We start from the raw sequence: 20,607 nt of genomic DNA on the forward strand, positions 1-20,607 counted from the left end.
AGCCTGTGATCCTAGCACTTGGGAGACTGAGGCAGGAGGATCACTGAGAGTTCAAGGCCAGCCCTGGCTACATCATAGTGAGTTCAAGGAACAAAATAAAGTGTAATGTCCACTTGTGGATCTTAATAAAAAAGATGCCTGTCAGCATGCTTTGCAGAGGCTGTTGCTCAAGGTAGAAATGATAATGATGTAACATTTACCTCAGCTTCAACTTAATGTGAACTATGGAATGAAAATTTCAAATACAGTATAACAGAAATATTAGAAATTAAAGTATTTGGGATCCCTCCTGACAAAGACTTATGAAACTGATAAGGTCCAGACTTTACCACGAGTGGGCCAAAATCTGGTAGATGCTACGTGGTAGGGAATGTTGAGGAAAGTACCAGGACTACCTTAGAGTGGTGCTGTAGGGATCTGGTATGTCCCAAAAAGGGCTCATGTGTGTTAAAGACTTGGTTGCCCCGGGGACACTCTTGTGAGGTGGTAGGGCCTTTGAGAGGCAGGGCTTCAGTCGGTTTGTAGGTCACTGAGATCATAGCAAAAGGGATTGCAAGATTCCAGTTGCTTCCTTACCTATGCCATGAGGTGAGCGATTTTGCTGCACCACACACTCACACTGTAATGTGTTAACTCACCACAGCCCAAAGCAAAGGGTACCACTTGATCTTGGGCTAGAACCTCCAAAATGTAAAGGCAAAATAAACATTTTCCTTTTGTATTAATTATCTCAGGTATAGGATTATAGTAACAGAAATTTGACTGACAAGTGGAAGAGTAGTAAGTCACCAGAGAAGTGTTCCGTGGCTGTCCCACCTAAAAGGGCAGGCTCAGGAGCAGCGTGTCTTAGGCTTACCTGATAGCATTCATGAAGGGCTGTAAGCATCCTGTGATTCACAATACATTCAACTTTGGTTTTTATAAAAATAACAGACAAAGATGGATCATATAATTAAAATGAAAGCTCTTATAACATGAACAATAATTGTTTTACAGATAAAAAGATCTCCTTATTGCTTAATTTCCAAAAATCAAAATGATCTGCTGGTATATTATTTTTTCTGTATCCATAATAACATTGACAAACTGGGAAATAATGAATTAGGGAAAAAGGAAATATGTAATTATACAAAGACAAGACAATCAGGCTTAAGATGAGGCTTCAACAAGGTACTACAACTTTTCAGCCTAGATCTTCAGGGGAAAGAAAACCAACTACAAAACCATAAGAAATAAAGATCATTACCTAGAAGTATTTGATTTCAGATACAGTCACTGTTTACAAAAATGTTTGCCATTGTTATTCTCTGTTAATGAAGAGAGCCAAAACTTGGTTTTGAGTTATTTTTAAACTTTTTTTTTTATAAAACCAATGAAATGCTCAAAAGTTTGACAAATGTATATTGTCCTAATGGCAAGACAGTGCATAACTCAGAGACTATTTTGGGAGAATCTTGAGATATCTTAATTCTGCCTTAATTCTTAATCCCTACTGAAATGAAGTTATACCGAATGCTATAATGAAAAGGGAAATTAGTTTCCAAACTAGTTTTAAAGACAAAAGAACACACTCAACACTTTTTGTAAGAAACTCTGAAAATTGCCCCAAGAATTACAAGCAAGTTTCTCAGGTATTACATGTTTTTTTCTTTATGTGGTCCTGGGGGTTGAACCCAGGGACTCATGCATATAGACAAATGCTGTAGGTATATTGCAGTCGTTTTGGTTTTTGTTTTGTTTTCATGTAGGATCTTTCTATGTTGTCCAGGCATCACCTCAAATCTCAGTCTCCTGAGATTACAGGCACACATACTGTCATGCCTAACAGCCATTTATTTATGTCTTCATTTTCATTGTAACCATCACATTAATTACTTGCATGCTGTGGTTAAGAAAATTGTGCAAAATTAAGCAAATTTTGCCTGAAAGAAACATCTACAAGTTAAAAGCATTAAAAAGACATACAGAAACTAAAACAGACATGATGAAAAGTTAGTACTTTTCTTTTAAAGACAAGGTTTTGCTATGTAGTTCATGCTGGCACTGAACTCATTGTATAGCCCAGGCTAGTCTCAAACTTATGGTAATCTTTCTGCCTCAGCCTCCCAAGTGCTAGGATTACTGAATTTTGCTACCATCCCCAGCGACTATTTCTAAGTATTCCTTTCAAAGTGAGCTTTTTTTTTGTACTGGGGATTGAACTCATGGCCTAGCACTTGACAGGCAGGTGCTTATGCTGCTGAGCTAAATCCCCAACTCAAAGTGTATTCTTTAATGTGTGCAAAGCAGTCATAAATGAAGAGCAGAATCCTTTATAAAGATTGAGCGGTTACTTGCAGCCAGCTGTACTATATATTAACATATACTCATGGGTTTTGTCAAGGAGTATTCCATTGTGGCTGTCAAAATGTTGAGGGATGTATATATAAAGGAGAAACTTGGGGTCCAGGAGGTTGCTCACTGTGACTTTGCATATATTACAGCTGCTCTAGTCCTCAATTACATTATCCATAAAAATCAAAAAAGGTTGACCAGATGATCTCTTCACACTCCAGCTTTCAAATTTCCATCCTGTCTTGTCACAGGTCTCTGCCATGTTATGATGTATCAGGAAAACTCAGCAGGTGCCAAGCATATGCTAGCCCCATGCTCTTGACTTCTCAGTCTGTAAAATCTTGAGCCAAATAAATCTCTATTCTTTAAAATTAAAAATGTAAAACAAAACTTTTCATCTTCTGAAATTTCCTTCTAGTGGTTACTGTTGGAAACTCCATTCCCATCAACTGTAATGTCAGGGGTGATGAATAAAACAGAAAGCTGTTTCAGGCTGATCGTCTAAACCAAGGGCCAAAATTTTCTCTGAAACCACATGACTGTTCATCTATCTATCTTCTCTTCTGCTTTTAGTTCCTTGTCTTGTCTGGCCACTGTTCTTATAGACTAGGCCTGAGCCATAGAGAACAACTGACCTCTGTGGGGTACAGCTAGTAAGTCACAACGCCAGGACTAGAGTCCAAGTAAACTATTCATTAAATACAAATATTTCTTCTCTTAAATGATATTATCCACTTGTCTCAGCCAAGAAAATCCAAAACACAACACTCTGAAACTGTTGGGTGTGTCAGGCGGAGCATCTGTTTAGATAATAGTGGTAAGTGAAGTTACTTGATTGCAAAAATGTAAATATGAATGCAGTAACAAGTGTTAATGGCTAAAAAGATTAGCTTAGTGCATAGTAGGCTTTCAATCAACATTTCAGTAATCTCTACTCAAAGTCTTAAAAGAATCTTACAGACAGAACAGGAAGGGGCAGAATACTTTGGATAACATTTGGAAGATAAATACAGTTTTGGCAGAAAATAATTATAATTCGCCAACTCAAAGAAATTCAGTTCAAGCATATAACATATAGGGAGAAAGAGATACAGTTTGGTTTAGAGTTAACTGTACCTTATATAAATGTAATGCCACGTGACATTACACATAAATATGTTCTAGTGACAATTCAGAGAAAAATGATGGGTTGTGCCATCATAAAGTTAAAGCATCACTAAAATAAGCCATTGACTCCAATTTTGACATCTGTGCCCTGTCTCTGTAATAACAAAAGTACTAAACAATTCAGGTTCTCTGTTCCCGTTATCAGGAGTGGTTGGGAAAATCTAAGGACCAATGGAATGTGAATTGTATGACACCATAATTATCTTCACACAGGAACACTCACCATGCAAAAAGAAATCTTTAAAAAGGGAAGGCTAAAAGAATGAAATGTATGGCAAGATTGATTTCTGGTCCTATACTTTTGTATTTCCTATGTGGAAGTAATGCATTTAAATTAATTGGCCTTCAGCAAAGAATAAGTGGGTTGTCTTTCTAGCTAATGAAATTTCATTAAATCTACTAATTGGGAGAAATGAAAGGAGAACACAAACTATTGCCAACACAAAATACTCAGTTCTGAAGGGTATAATCATTTTCCTCATTTTTATACTATAGTACTTTGCCAAGTAATAAAGACAAACCTAGGCCCCATATTAAAAAATAAATAGGATATAATACATTAAACAAAAACTCAAAAGCCAATTAAAATAATCAGAAATATATTTATATTGAAAAAATGATAAACATAAGTAGCCTGAGATTCTGAACTGTAAAACGTCATATCAATCTGCAAGGTTGTTGCAATGATGAAATAACATACATAAAATTCTTAAGAGTATCTGGTACATAATTGCTTAACAAATGACAACCATTATTACAATAAGGATGAAAGGTACCTTCACTAATAAGACCTTTTATATCAACTAGTCTACCTCTCTGCTCCATCTTCAGCTTAAACACACAACTACAATCACTGTTAATCATACAGCTTTTTACTAGATCACTGACTAGATCTAAGGAAGTGAAAAACAGTGGTATTTGGAAACCAAAGTGAAATGAAGATAAAGTTACCTGAGTAGGCATGGGTAGCAAAAACATGTTTTGAGATTTTTAAGCAGCATTCACAAGATGAAAGATCGTAGAACAAAACTAAGAAGTAAAGGCAAGTCAAGTCTTAACGGAAACTGCTGTGACATAAGCCCTAATGAATGATAAAATGTTTTTATCTCACTTGAAAACAAGACTCAATATTCTGTCTCCTACTAATTTAGAGTCAGTGGGCTTATTTTTGTCTCAGCTTATTTCTAGGAGGACCTTAATTTCTTTTTCACTGTTTTATGAAGGATTTAAGTCCTTTTTTTATTGTGAAATTCATTTTTGAAGAGTTCCACTTTTATTCTTTGAAGTCAGAGACCTCTTTCTCTGTATCTAATCCTAGAAATCAGAGGCCTGGGGACATAGCTCAGTGGTACAGTGCTTGCCTCATACGTGCAAGACCCACACACACGCAAACACCCATAAAAAGCTACTTTAACTTTGGGCACATATTCATGGGAAGGACCCCCATGGCTATGGAAAAGGTGAAGTATAAAGAAGACTCCAATGGGGGAAGGCCAAAGTTAATGAAAAATCCTTATTCAATGGGAAAGCTAAATGTAGAGAAGCAAAACTCCTAAAGGTAATGGATGAAAATTATTATGGCTTTTGCTGTCCTCACTAGTGGAAGTGCTATCTGTAACTTGAGCAGTCTTTTAATAGATGTTCTGAAAGTTGCCAAGTAGCTTCTTAGGAAATTTATCTGTTTATTCCAAAGTTTAGAATTTGCTCTCTTTCGGACATTCTAAGAATCAAAAATTTAGAAAAATTTTCTCAAAAAACTCCTTTGTCCATTGATACTACTCTTTGCATCTTTATAAACAACCCAAGTACATGCTTTCCCAAACTACACACTGATTCTAGCAGTGAAATATAGGAAATGTCTTTGAATCTGTACACAAAAATATGCCTATGGGACAGGGCCCTATAACTAGACAAACCCAGTTAGATTTCCAATTCCCATCACAGTGGCTCTATCATACAAGCACACGTAAGGCTCAAAAAGCAAAATTAATGCCCAAACAGCCTTTGAGGCACCTAGACATAGAAACGTTTGCTATCCTAGTCACACCAGGCATGAGATAAAAAATACTGTAATATTTTATTGGACCATCCATTTAGAAAAGGTTCTAACCTTTTAGATCATATCACATAATGGCTTCTTTATCAAGTAAGCAAGGAAGCTGTGTCATTTTGGTTGCTTTAAAATCTTATCTGGTCCACTGAACTGCAAAGATCTGAGATCTTATTAAAGGCTGTGGATGTCCACAAAATGTTATCTCTGTTACAGAGAAAGAAGGGACTGTTGCACTTGATAGAATGTCTGGCTTTAGATCAGGCATTCTAAATTTGGTTTCAACCAGGCTTCTACTATGTCCAGTGCCACACTTGATGCTTTAGCCAGGGAAAAATTGTTAGATCCCAGGAACATACCAGGTCTCTGAGTACAGAAGCATGCTTCCAATGTACTAATTGTGGTCACTTTTGTTAGCACCAATCTCTTATCACTTACAAATAAAAGACTATAGCTTCTCTCTGAGAAGAAGACCTGGGTACTAGGATGGAATTAACATGGAAATTAATTAAAGGAGATGTTCCAAGGCCAAAGAGAAGCATCTGAGGCCAATACCAAAAAAAAAAAAAGGAAAAAAAGTAGAAGAAGAAGAAAAAGAAGTATTTGATGAGCAGCAACTCTGGAATACTTTTGTTTCTCCAGTTCTAGTCCAGCCTCATGGCCCCACCTGTTCCCCAATCATTGGGACCACCTCTTCAATCCACAGCAAGTCCAGGGGAGCTGAGGCTCGAGTCTGTCGGTGGTGAATTCGCCGGAGTCGCAGAAGGTACAGGATGATGGCCAGTAGCACCACCAGGATACAGGCAAAGAATAGATAATGGTTGTAGACAAAGGACAGACGAAACCAGTTACTATGGACTTGTCTGACACCTTCCTGTCGAAGATCCCTAAGGAAAGTGGAAAGAACAGTTAGTTTCAAAGAAAATCAGTTATTCTGCTATCACGGCCTACTGCTGTCCACACAAATATTCCAAGGTTCCAGTTCCCCAGAACAAGGAAAGGTGAAAAATGTCCCTATCACCGAAGCTGATGTGATTTTTTTTCTGTACTTTCCTTTTTGGGGCGCACGTAATTAGCCTGCAGGCACAAACCATCCAGAATCTAAGGAAGTGACTCTACCCCTTAGGAGAGCTTACTCTATCCAGACAGCCTAGTCCCTTTCTCTAGTCAGGTCACATTTTTTCAGCGTACTATAAGAATGACATTTCAGTTCATCAGTTAGCATTCTAGAGGTGATCACTAAGAACTCAGTCCTAAAAACTGACTTATTGAAGCTAAACCAGTAAACCTGACTTACTGAAAAAGCAAAGCTAAGAAACAGATTCCAGACCAGTAATTCTTTTTTTTCTTTTCATATCTATTTTAAAGAGAGAGGGAAAAAAAATTTCAAAACTCAATAAGTAGGGGTTAACAATGGTATATACATTGCATATTATATATATACATATATATATATATATACACACATATACTGTTTCAGCTCACACTAGTGAGACAATACGTTTACACGTTTATCTGATTTATTTCACTTATGAGTATGGTCTCAAGTTGCATCCTTTTACCTATAATAAGTCTCCAGTTTATTCTAAGTCTGAATAGTACTCTATTATATTAAAAAAATCACATCTTTTTAATCCATTCCTCAGTCAAGAGGCATTTAAGTTCTTTCCAACATCTAGCTATCACAAATTGTGCTGCTATAAACATGAGTGTACATGTACTGCTGTGGGATGATGTTTTTAATTCTTCTAGGAAGATATCCAGAAGGGGAATAGCTGGGTCAAATGGGACCTCCAATCCTAGTTTTTTTGAGGAATTTCCACACTGATTTCCAGAGTGGCTGCAGCAGTCTATACTCCCACCAACGGTGGAGAAGGGTTTCTTTTTCCCCCACATTCCCTCCAGCACTTGTTACTGGTTGATTTCTTGAGAACAGTGGTTCTTTCCAAGATGGGGTGGAATCTCAGTATTATTTTAATTTGCATCTCTTGAATGAATAATTCTTAACTTTCTGTTTCAGCATGCCTGGTTAGAACAGTAGCCTACATGGCAGTTGGAATGGGAATCTGTTTATTTGGGGGCAAAGGTTGAGAGGGGCATCATTTAAATCTCTTTTGAGGCATCAACTAACATTCTCTCAACTGCACACGTCAGCATGGTCAGTTGCATTTACCTGAGTGGTAAAAATCGTGTTTTATAGAGGATCGCTCCCAGCGTCCACTGAACTTCTCGGTCATAAACCAGCTGAGCCGTCCGTAGGTTTGGGTAATCATAGGGAAAGTGGAATCCTTCATGTAGGACTTGGTACATCCAAGCTGACTTAAAACACTGATATCTGATGTGACAAAAAAAGTTAAATTCTTAAAGAATTCCAACATTTTCCTTTGCAACAAGCCATATATTCACACTGGATGTCAAAAGACTTGCCTATCCCTGCCCTCTTCCTCACCAAATTTCAGTCTCCTTCATCTTACTACAAAAATGAAAACTGCCTTTCAGCAATAATGGTATGTTGTAGCTCTGGTTTCCTTCTCTTTTCTTTCTTCTTCCCCTTTCTTCTTTCTTTCTGAATTCTTATCTTCAGAGAACATGTTGAAATATTTACTAATGTGACTATATCTAGGATCTGCTTCAAAAGAAGTCTGCTGTAAGAGGCAGGTAGTGAGTGAGAAAAACAAAAGCAGCCAGGAGTTACTACTAGTGGAGATTCTAGGTGAAAAGTGCCTAGGAATTTATTATATACTCTTTTATTTTTATATATAACTTTGAAAATTAGGGGCTGGGGATTTAGCTCAGCGGCATAAATGCCTACCTTGCAAGAGCATGGTCGTGAGTTCGATCCCTGGTACCAATAATAAAAAAAAAAAAAAAAAAAGAAAATTTTAAACTAAAAATTTAGAGTAAGAGGACCAATGAATCAAATTGCCAAAGTGGCAATAGTTGTTGAAGCTAGGTTCTATTTATATGCTATTCTTCTTCCAACTTTTCTGCACATTTTCTCTAGAGTAAAATGTTTAAAAATAAAAAAAGAACATCTATTTTGCTTTCAAGTCACTTGGTAAGAACTCTGGTAACCACTGATTTCCCTTGGCTTATGAAATTGGGTCACTATTTGGGCCCTGTTCCCTCTGAAAATCAAATTCTGAAACAATCAAATTCTCCTTCAACATAAAATCACATCTGTACTACTGCTGAATCACTCTCCATCACAGTCTGCCATCCATATTTGAAGGCCATACCTACAGAGAAAATGAAAGTGACTTACTTGAGTCGATGTTCATCTGCATGTGAAGAAAAGAGGCCATTCTTGAATCTCTGAGTTAGTACTGACCAAGCCATGCCACAGTAATCCTGGAACAACCACACACAGAAACAGTGCAACACAAAATTGGAGGCATTTCCTCATGGTACAGCTACTCCATTTCTAGAGTTATTTGTGACTACTAGCTGAGAGCAAGGGAACAGAAATGACACATTCATTCACTGGATGCTGTTACATGTAACTCTATTCCCATTCCCAAGCTGGCTTCTGAACCTTTACTAGGTTTCAGAAAGGGCCAAGGTTAGAAATAGCAACATCAAAAGCCAAAAAAACCTTCATTCTACTCTATGTAGCACTGATGGGGTTAGGGAGAACAGGTAAAACAGAATGGTTAGAAACCTATAGGAAAAAATGGAAACAAAGCTTCTATAACTACAAAACGGAAGGGTTGAAGGGAAGGGAATGGAAAAAAAGAAGATACGTTATGTACAAGTACAAATTCCCTACGATGAATGTGAGCACTATGTATATAAATATGTACTAATCAAAAATTTTTAATAAAGGTAAAAAAACCTATCATTATGCTGCTTCCATACTGTAATTCTCACCAAAATCGCTCCTTTTGGTTTGTTCAGAAAACTATTTGCTGACTGTTGTGGTTTGTTTATATGTTCTCCTCCTCAAAGCCTCATGTGATCATAGGAGATCAGGCCGGCTGAGTCTAGTATCTGTGATTGGTTCATTGCCTAGTGCTGGGATTGGTGGTGTGAGTGCTGCACCCACCCAGGGGCGGGTAACTGGCATACAATGTAACGGAGGGCAGGAGGCCTGCCTTTCCCCTTTTGCCTTTTGCCTTTTGCTGCTTTTAGAATCTGCCACAGCTGCCATAAATGGCTGCCACTTAGCCATACCACCCTGCCTTGGAACCAGTTGAGTATGGACTGAAACCTCCAAAAACTAAGCTAAATAAACCTTTCCTTCCTTCATTTTAAGCCTCAGGTGTTTTGTCTCAGCAATGAGAGAAAAGTAACCAAGCCACTGTAACAAGACATCATGTGCTAAGTGCTATGTTAGATGCTGGAGATCAAGCAGTGAAAAACGCTAAAAATTCTTGTCCTTATGAAGCTTACATTCTACTGGTAGGAGTCAACAAATACACACACACACACACACACACACACACATACAAATACAAATACACATGTAAGTATGTAAGATGACATAAATGCTCATCAGAAAACACAAGAAAGGGCAACAGGTAATATGGGAAGGTTATAATTTTGGATAGGATGACCAAGGGAGGTGGGAAGATCACCTTGGAGTCAGAGTTAGAAAACAGAACAAACTCATCTATTTTTCCTGAAGAAGGGAAATTATTAAACTACTAAGAAACTGGATAAGGAATAACTTGAGCCCTTTGGTATTCAAGGGAATAGAATTTGAATGAATTTTGAGATTTAAAAAAAAAAAAAAAAAAAAACCTCAGGTCATGGACAGCCAAGAAGCTGGAGGCTCCAGAGAGGAAAGTGAATAAACAGAAATTTTTGGAGGGTGCAGAGGAAAGAGCAATGTGGATGATATTCTGTTAGAAGTTTGTTTTTTTGTTTTTTAACCAAGAGAACCCTAAAGAATTATGAGAAGACAAAAAGGAGAGAATAAAAATACAAGAGGATATATTCTTTTCATATCTTTTTCTGATGGCAGATACAGGTCAAGAGTTATACAAAAAAGAAGAGATGATGGGTATATAGCTCAGTGGTACAGCACATGCCTGGCACGCACGTGGTCCTGAGTTCAATTCCCACTACAAAGAGAGAGAGAGAGAGAGAGAGAGAGAGAGAGAGAGAGAGAGAGAGAGACATGACTGCTATAGTTGAAGGGTTGGTCATTGTTATGGTTTATATCTAGATGTCCCCCCAAAGCCTCACGCTCTTGTAGGTAGGGTTTTGGGAAAGTGACTGAATTATGGGGGCTACTGAATTATGGGGGACTTGCTCTTAGGAGGTAGCATCTAGTTGGAAGGGGGGAGTCACTGGAGGCAAGGCCTGAAAGGGTTTATCTGCCTCTCCAGCTCCTCCCTTCACCCTCTGCTTCCCAGCTGCCATGCCATGAGCAGCTCTCCTCTCCCCAGAGAGGAGGTTGGGTTGCCCATTATACCGTTCTGCCTTGGAGCCAGCCAGTATGGACTAAAAGTGTAAGGCAAAATAAATGTCTCCTTCTCTAAATTGCAGATGTTGGGCATTTTGTTCCAGCAGTGGGAAAAATAACCAAGACAGTCCCCAAGGTGGCCACACTGGCAGATAGTAGAACCTTTAGAGGTGAGATCTAGTGGGAGCTGTGAGAGCACCCCTGAAGGGACTGTAGAGCCCCAGCTCCCTCCTCACTCTCTTTGCTGTCTGGATCATGCTATAAATGGTTTTGTTCCAACACACATTCCTACATGATGTGCTACCTCACCACAGCTCCAAAGCAAAGAGGCCAACTGACCATGAACTGTAACCTGTCAGCCAAAATAAAATAAGTTGATTATCTCAGATGTTTTGTTATAGTCACACAAAGTTGATTATTGCAGACTCAAAATTAAGGCAGGGAGCTAAAGAAGGACAGCTAAACTTTTACCTGTCAGGGTAACTAATGATTTAAGTCTATAAATGCTTAAGTTTTTATATATATATATGTACAAAGTGAATTTTTAACCCCCCATTTTAAGTTTAAATAATACTCTTACCATCATTGTTTTCACTGTATCTAATATTCTAAGTGGTTCCCTACCACTCCGACCCCTTAAGACCTCAAACCAGGAGAAAGAAAATGGATTTGTCTACCAGTATGACATCATCACCAGAAGCACATTGTAACTAAGACATCCAGCAAAGGGAAAAATAAATGAGTTGATACTTTTAAGCCATCAACATTAAACAAGACTTCTGGGAAGTTAAAGAGTAAAGACCATTAGCTACCATATCAATTTTACACATGGGTAATATGACAGCCAGGAAAACCTAAACTTAATTAATTAGAAGGAAGATTAGCATAGCAGGTTCTGTAAATTTGTTTGTTTGAGATAAGGTCTTAGAATGTAGTTCAGGCTGGCCTTGAATGCACTATGAAGCCTAAGCTGGCCTCAAACACGTGGCAATCTTCCTGACTCAGCTTCCTGAGGGCTGGGGTTATAGGTATGTACCAACACTCCTGGCTTCCTTAACTTTTCTGAGTCCCTGTCTCCTCTGTAAAGTGAGGGCTCATAGAGCTCCTGCAAAGTCTCAAGTGAGATCATGCATGCAAAACCCTCTGCACAGTGCCTGGCACAAAGTTAGACATCCAATAAATGCTGAGTCATCTTTATGATTAATGATTTACCTGAGCAGCCTTGGCAAATGTTGGCCCATGGTAGCGGCCACCTATGCGCAAAACATCCTCTGTACAGTAAAAAAACTCAGAGAAGCCATAGAACTCGCTGTTGTTAAAGTCGATTGGTGACTGGTAAATGCCATTCAGTGAGGCCTGGCTAGTGTTGGAGCGAGCCAGGAGGGGGCTCAGCATCACCCCACAAGTTGCCCAGTCTCCCTTTCCTCGGATATGCAGGACCTGGTTGTTTCTCTCCACCACATCTGTCAGTCCCACAGGTAAGCAGGGATCTAGAAACGGATTGTCAGGACTCAAGCCTGTCTTCTCACCCAGCAATCTGTCACAATGACAAAAACAAAATGTAAGACTAAGGAACTCAATTTTACTGAATAAATACAATGTGCTTCATAGATACCTTGGTGTTTTCATGACATCCCTAGAAACAAGGGTGGAACACAGTATTAGCATGCAGTAGCATCACATGTACATTTAATTAAGTTCATTAAACTCAGAATAAGAGGGGGTGGAAGAAGGAGGAGAGAGGTCAATAATCAGTTTTATTCAACCCTATTGTCAACATGTCCATTTCACAGCAGAGTGAAACTACAGATGTGAATCAGCTGTTCTTTTTCTGAACTTCATTCCTCCATGTCTCTTAAAGAGTGTAAGGTTCTCACTAGCTGTCATTCTTACGCTTAAAAATACAACTACAAGGAGGCAAAGTGGGAAGGGCTAGAGGAGGGTGTCCTGAGGAGAGGACTGCAGCCTTGGCACAGTGGGGACACCTGGCTCTGAATGGCCAGTACTGAGACAGAACCAGTGGAGCACCAGCTCCCGGGAGTGACCTGCAGAGACAGGAGCCTCTGAGTAGACAGAGGAGGGATGGCATCTCATTCCTGCCATGGTCATCACACAATTCTAGTTATCTAGTCTACTTGTCTAAAATTTGTGTTCTTGGGCTGAGGATTTAGCTCAGTGGCATAAGCACCCGCCTGGCAAGTGTGAGGTCATGAGTTCGATTCCCAGTACGCCTCCCCCCAAACTGTGTTCTCAATTCCTAGACATTAATATGCAGGATGGAAATTACATGGAGATAAATAAATCTGTGAGTTGAAGTTAATTGTTCATCAGTTCCTAAACAAGCAGATGTGAAGTGCAGTCTAGCATGAAAATGCACCTGCAAGAGTGAAGACTGAAGGAGGCAATGGGAAGGAGGCAATGCAGCAGGATGCTTTTGAACAACTGAAATCCGGCTATTTCAAAGACATGACACTAACTATAAGGAAAACTCAGAAAATCCTTATTAAGAAGAGAGAAAGAGCAGAGCATGGTGGCCCATGCCTGTAATCCTAGCAATCTGGAGGTGAATGCAGAAGGATTGCTGTGAGTTGAGGCCAGCTTGGGCTATCAAAGTGAGTTCAAGGCCAGCAGCACTACACAGCAGGACTCTAAAGGAACTAGGAGTTTGGCAGCTACAAAAGCCTTTACTCCTCATATTCCTGAAGCAGGTGACTTAAGACACTTGGCCAGGAAACGCATAGAAAAATATGTGGCCTTACAAGAAATTGTGAGGGATTCGAGAACACCAGACAGAAATATTCAAACAGAACAATAAAGGGAAAAAAAAGAAAAAGGAGGAGCAATCTGTCACAACCCAACAATATTTGTAAGGATTCAGAAGTTCTTTTCAAAAAACAAGCACACTACTCGATGTTAATGCTATCATCAATCACCCAGGACATCAGGATTCTCCCACACTGAACTGGCAGTGATTAGGCTTATATGATAATTATTTTCTTCAACATGCTCTAAACATATGATAACTAATTACTATGGAGAAATTATTATGAACAGGATACACCAGTACCTCTTCAAGCTAGTGTTTCTGGCTACATAAATAAGTGTAAATACTTTTTTGGTGGAAAACAATCATTGTCCATTTTGCTTTCCTTCAATGTGCATAATGATAAATAGTTTCAAATAAAAACAGGCATCTCACAACAGTATTATGGTGAAATTAATTCACCTGGAATTCAAATGAAAGATCAGTGATCTGTCCAATGCTGGAGGAAACACTGGATATTCTAGACTTACTAAGTTTATCTTAAAAGTTGATTTTTAACTACAAATGTTTCCTCTGTTAGGCATACTGCGGAAGCTAGCTCTCATATAAGACGATCTACTCTGCTGTAAACCAACAAAGGTTTTGAGCACTACGATGTAAAAGAAATCAGGAAGAGCTACATTATACTGCACATTTTAAACATTTAATTAGCTTCACTTATCACTGTGAAGCCATGCCTGCCTGTGTGACACCAGGACAGATCACAATAAGCTACTGTGCCTTCCCGAGTTCTAGTAACAAACAGCAGAAGGCATCCTCGTCCAAGTAGTCTCTCCCAAAGAGAGAGATGCTACCCATCAGCAGGGTAATCAGAAAGAAGGAAGCAAGCTCTTATCTACCTTAGCAGAATATTATTATTTCTTATAAACCTATGTACCTGTTTTTGTTAAGAGTTTCATTCAGCACAAGATCTTCATAGCGCTGCCGGGCAAAGTTGCCTCCAAAACCCAGAAAGGTTGTGACATAAACCCTGTACACATGTTCGGTATGTTGTACATCACAGCCCAGATTGAATTCTGCCAGCAGGATCTTGGCAGCTTCTTCCTGGTGTTAAAAGACCAAAGAGAATGTTAGTTCAAGTTGATTTCTAGAAAGTTATGACACTTTTAACACACTAGGCCTCATTTTCCAGAATTACTCTCTAAAATGCCTTACTGCATCCTGTCATCCTCACACCATTCCTTTAAGAGATGAAATGACAAGACAGCACCAAAATGTACAAATTAAAGGCCAAGTTTGAAAACTTAGTACCAGTATTATGGTACTGTTACATACTCAAACAGTATCTTTGGCTATAAGAGGTGGAATTATTACAGATGTAATAATTATTACAGATATCATTATCATTTGCTCTGTCTTTTCCAACTGTCCATAATAGAAATGTGTTATTTTCATAATGAGGGAAAAAATCTTTTATTAAGAAAGGAATTTGGAGGTCCATCATGAGATGTATTCTATGCCTTTTTCTAAACTTTATTTAAGAATTCCTAGTATTGAGAGTCCCAAAGATGGCAGAGAGATAACAGCAAACAACAGAGGCTCTCTGAGATAGTCAACTTAGATTCCAAAAATAATATAGCATGGGGAGTCTCAAACAGAGGAAGTTACACCCTCCCGATCCAGGAACAAATTAAGCTGCAAAAAACCAATTAAAAATACAGTCCTGGTGATACAATTGGAACAGCTACAGTCTCAGCACTGCCGCCTGAACTCCCTGCTTGGACTCACTGCTGCTGCTGTGCTTGAACTGGCACAGCCATGATAGCCTGCCAGATTCAACTCACTGGAGAGGCGTTCACACCGAGGGTGGGAGATGGCAAACCGAATTGAGAGCAGAGCTGGCGGGGAACCCCACATCAACCTGTGGTGAGTGAGAGGAATAAAAACTCTTCCATAGAGAAGGGGGAGCTCCAACAGATGACATTCTGGGACCAGACAGGCTAGAACAAGGAGCAGCGCTGACTTCAGCGGGCTACTCCCTTCTCAAGCGGGAATGGCGGGGTGTACTCCACCTGGGTAACGCCGTGGATTAAGACCCAACAGGCTAGCCAAAATCAAGTCCCTATGCCTGACAGTGAACCCTAAGGCAGTGAAGCCTTCAGCAGGTTGACTGACCTGGAGGGGCGGGCCCAGCATTGGCTGCCCAGGTCTGTGTCCCTAGTACACTGCAGTGGGCACAATTCAAACAAACTGTAAACAGCAAAGAAAGAAACTGGGCCTCCTATATATACCTGAATGGAAGGAACAAAAAACTTGAGAAGAGGAGGCAACAAGAAAATGTCCTCAGTCCCCAATCCTGAGAACATTGATCCAGGAAAGGTAAATGCAAAGGAGAATGAGGACAGCAAACATGCAGTATCAGACAAGGCACCAGTAGACATAAAGCAGTATCTCCAGGACCTCATAGACGAGTTCAAAAGTGAAGTATTTAACCAAGTAAAGCAAAATATAAGTAGAATAACTAAAGAAATGCTAAGCACCTCCCAAGAAAAAACAGATGGAAGAATGGAAGAACAAAAAAGGGGGGGAGAATTGTTTGATGGAAAAAATAGAGAAAATATAGAATACATGAAGCAGGTTCAAAGAGATTACCAGCAAATTAAAAACTCCACTCAAAGATGGCAAAACTGCTTGACAGAAACTAAGAATAGACTATCGGAACTGGAGGATAGGTTTGCAGTGTGGGAACATAAAAGGAAAAATTTCTTAAAAATAACAAAAAAAAAAAAAAAAAACAAGCAGTAACAATACAAAGGCTACAAGATGACAAGAGGATCTATAACTTAAGAATAAAGAATGTGAATAAAGAAGCAGGGGGACAAACAAAGGAACTGCAAAGGCGCAGAAATAATTAAGGAAAACTTCCCAAACATAGGAAAAGGAAAAGATGCTTAGATGTATGAGGCATACAGAACGCCAGCCACCTACAACCAAAACAGAACTACACTCAGGCCCATAATAATCAAGATTCCAGAAATCCAATATAAGAACAAAATATTAAAAGCTGTCAGAAACAAGAAACAGATCACTTACAAGGGAAAGCCCATCAGAATTACATCAGACTTCTCAACACAAACCATCAAATTGAGAAGAGCGTGGGGCAAAATAATCCAAGCCTTGAAAGAAAATAACCTCCAGCCAAGGTTGATCTATCCTGCACAACTGTCCCTAGAAATGGAGAAATAAGATGCTTCCAAGATAAAGAGGAACTGGAGGAATTCACAACCACCAATCCAACTCTACAGAGAATACTACAGGACATTCTAAAGAGAGAGAAAAGCACCAAGATTTCAGGAACAGTGGCAGAGAGGCCCCAGTGAATGGAACAAAAAGCGAAATGAAGAAGACAAACAGACAACTAATGATGGAAAAAGAGCTCAACAGAGATGAGGCAGAGAAGGTTGGATGTAATTTCTAATATAGATGGCCTAGATACACTAACTTAAAGGAAAAAAAGAGAAAATCACAGGCAGAGTGCATCAAGAGGTAGGGTCCATTGAGATGCTCTTTATAGGGAATATAATTAACCTGAAGAAGGGTATATGGACCAAAATCAAATATGAGAAAACAGAACTCGATGTGGTAAGGAACCAGAGAGTAATAGGGGCAAATAGACCAGTACTTATGGATAGGTTGAAAAGACAGGCTTTAATAAGTGAAGAAATACAACTAGAGATCAAATCCAGGAATGACAAAGTTCGGACACACTTAGGTAAATAGCAGGTTGCCCCCCTAATATAAAACTGAGAATGTTGAGGAAACCCAAAAATACAAGTACATCCTGGGGGAGTGAAAGGGGAGGAATAGTTTTTAAAAAAAAAAAAGACAGCAGAAGATATTGCTAATAGTGTATCAGGAATTAAAACCCATATTACTTGCACCAGTCTGCTTGGATAGAACTTGTTTCTTCGCAGTTTGTATATAAGCACTGGATGTGAGGCACAGACAGCTGTCCCGAACATATCATGATACAGCATGGTGGTCATCTTTAATTTCCTATTAACTTAAGCCAGATCCCTGTATGACTTATACTGTTGTATCTTGACTGATCTTGTTAAATCTGATTTGTTTGATTGCTGCTTATTATTAAGACAGATTTTACTCAAAACATTGGTTGATGGTATCAAGGAGAGTATAGACAACTATACTGAAAATGACAATAATTCTCTACGATACCCATTCTGACTTGACTACTTATTTTTGTAGCTCTACACTATCTACAAAGTTGTATTTTTATTAATTCTGTAATGAGCTGATATATTCAATTATACTTTATCTGAAAATATAGCCAATTCTTCTGATGATAACAAGAGATAGCACGTAACCATGATAGAACTCCTTGTACAGCAGTTTTACATGTCTTTTTAGTCTTATGTGTCTATAGGAATATGTTTTGTTCTGTTTTGTTTCTCCCTCTAATATAGAAAGGATAGAAATACATGCTAAGACTCATGCTTGAGTAAAACCTATAAACAGTTTATGAGAACTGATCTTATGACACATGATGAAATGAACAAATACTTTGAAGGGAAAAAAGGGGCATTGCAGTACCCAGTGCTGATTCTGGAGTGTCATGATGTGAAATCTAGCAATACCATTAAGCTTTGTTCAGAATGATTTTAATCTATTATGTTTTGTTTGCTCTCAACATAAATGAAGATATGGATAAATGCATACATGTCTAAGTGTATAAGATTGATAGCCATATTACTTAGTTTTTGTTGGATAGCTGAACAGAACTGTTTGAAGTCTCCCTGGTTGAATTCCCATTTATATGCTCCATTTTTGTATCTTGAACAATTATTTGTGGGGGGACAATATGTAAATATTAACTAGTGATTTATTACTGTTTATTTTTTTTCTTTGAAAGTATGTACTATTTCTGCCCATTTGCTGTTTTGTTTTGTCTTTCTTTAAATAAAAAAAAGAATTCCTAGTATTTCTTGTGATGAATTTGGGCATTGGGAAGGTTCAATTTCATTTTACCTCCAATAAAAAAGTGCTTTTTAAAAATTTTTCTTTTAGTGCAGAAGGCAAATAATCATATTCCTCAGCTCAAGGCACACTGTCACTGCATTTATTTATTTATTCCCATTTATCCTCATACCACACCTAACCTAGTTCCTGCCACAGGCAACTATTCTAGTGTGCTTAATGAGTAATTTTCTTTTGTTTCTTTTTTTTTCCCCCTTTGGTACTGGGGATCGAACTCATGACCTCACACTTGCCAGGCAGGTGCTTATGCTGCTGAGCTAAATCCCCATGTGTATTGCTGTAAAATAGAAATTATTATTTTTGATTTTTAATTTATGAAAATGCTATTACACTCAGCAACTCCTAGGTACATACACAAAAGATCTGAAAACTTAAGTCTACACAAAAATGTTTATGTCAAAGTTCACAGCAGTATTATTCTGAATAGCCAAAATGTAGAAATGATTCAAATGTCCATTGAATGATTATTCAATAAACAAAAATGGCACGGTCATACAATGGAGTATCATTCAGCCATAAGAAACAATCAGGTACTGATATGTGCTTCAACATAGACAAACCCTGGAAACCCCTCGCTAAGCAACAGGTAAACACAAATGGACACACTGTCTGATTTAATTTGTAAGAAAAACTCAACAGATAGAACTCTAGGAGACACACAGTAGATCTGTGCTTCTCAGGGGGTAAGAAGACAACAGGAAGTAACTGTTAAGAAATACGGGGTTTCCTTCTGAGGTAATGAAAATGTTCTGGAATTCAAAAGTGATGGTGGTACAACTTTGTGCATATGCATAACTTTCTGAATGGCACAAAAAAGACATTAAGCATGTAATGTAATGTAAATGTAAAAATACATTTAGGGATCATTTAAATTTTAAAAAATGCTTTATATGTCTCATTATTTCTTTCCTTTTTCATGAAGTACTAAGATCCATTTTTATGTCATTACATTGCTATGTATATTCCTAATTTCTTGCTCCCAAGTGTACTTTCTGTAACAGTGTTGCTTTCTAAATCTGCACACACAAAGTCATTTAAGAATTTACACCCCAGTGCCACTTATCACCTATTCCTTAGAAACAGAACTATAGGGGGGGAGAGAGAAAATGGCGGCGTGCTAGGGGATCGAGCGAAGAATCTCTCCAGAGAATTCAAACTCAAAGCTAAAAAAAAAAGACAGCATGGAGAGGACCAGACAAATCCATAGCGATTCTTATCAACCAAGACAGTACAGCTGGAGGATTTAAAGTCGTGCTGAGACCGGAGGCTGCAAATCCCGCGCCCTTAAATCAACGAACAGACTCGTGGACCCAACACGAAAAGCTGAGTTGCTTTTGGGGACTGCGGAAACTGAGACCCAGATCGAGACTCCAGGCAGCAGCCAGTTCTGCACCGCTGCACCAGAGCAGATGTACAGAGCTCTGGCGTTTCGAATCTAAACGGTGCACAGAAATCTGACCAGTCAGCGCTGAGCCGCGAGGTGGGGAAAAGTGGACGGCTTGGTGTGTGGCGGTCCCGGAGCGGGGACTTGCACCGGACTCTGGTGAGTATAGAAAACCCCGCGGCGGCTGGGTTTGGCCAGAGAACAGCTGGCCCGCCACCACGGGGAAATCAATAACACAGAATCTGGTGCAGACATATTAGCCTGGCGGCAGAAATCGCAGCTTGGTGACATCACCAGGACCCCCTGTAGGGAGGGCTGGTGGGAGACATCTTGAGTCCTGGCAGAGTCTGATTGCTTGCTGGCTTCAGCTCCGCACGGAGAACTTAGTGGGAGCCATCTTGGTTTTGGGCAGATCTGCTTTTCTAGAGCTCCTATCACAGAGA

The 20,607-nt window shown here is 39.0% G+C and overlaps 1 protein-coding gene across 2 annotated transcripts in view; it reads right to left on the reverse strand.

Annotated features, from left to right (window-relative positions):
* Positions 1 to 4,083: 4,083 nt before the first annotated feature.
* Positions 4,084 to 20,607, reverse strand: part of Entpd7 (ectonucleoside triphosphate diphosphohydrolase 7) — a 45,919-nt gene continuing 29,395 nt past the window's right edge. The window contains exons 9-14 of one of the 2 annotated variants that reach the window (XM_063245057.1): positions 14,663 to 14,829; positions 12,174 to 12,498; positions 8,817 to 8,902; positions 8,364 to 8,393; positions 7,725 to 7,886; positions 4,084 to 6,438 (exon numbers count right to left, since the gene is read on the reverse strand). In XM_063245057.1, coding sequence (XP_063101127.1) covers positions 6,207 to 6,438; positions 7,725 to 7,886; positions 8,364 to 8,393; positions 8,817 to 8,902; positions 12,174 to 12,498; positions 14,663 to 14,829 — 1,002 coding nt within the window. In that variant the 3' untranslated portion in view covers positions 4,084 to 6,206. The remainder of the gene's footprint in view (positions 6,439 to 7,724; positions 7,887 to 8,363; positions 8,394 to 8,816; positions 8,903 to 12,173; positions 12,499 to 14,662; positions 14,830 to 20,607) is intronic. The other variant, XM_013143482.3, reaches the window with a different exon arrangement.

Source organism: Cavia porcellus, unplaced genomic scaffold, assembly GCF_034190915.1.
Source record: "Cavia porcellus strain 051 isolate PalLab524CR breed Dunkin Hartley unplaced genomic scaffold, mCavPor4.1 scaffold_2, whole genome shotgun sequence".
NCBI classification, from domain to species: domain Eukaryota; kingdom Metazoa; phylum Chordata; class Mammalia; order Rodentia; family Caviidae; genus Cavia; species Cavia porcellus.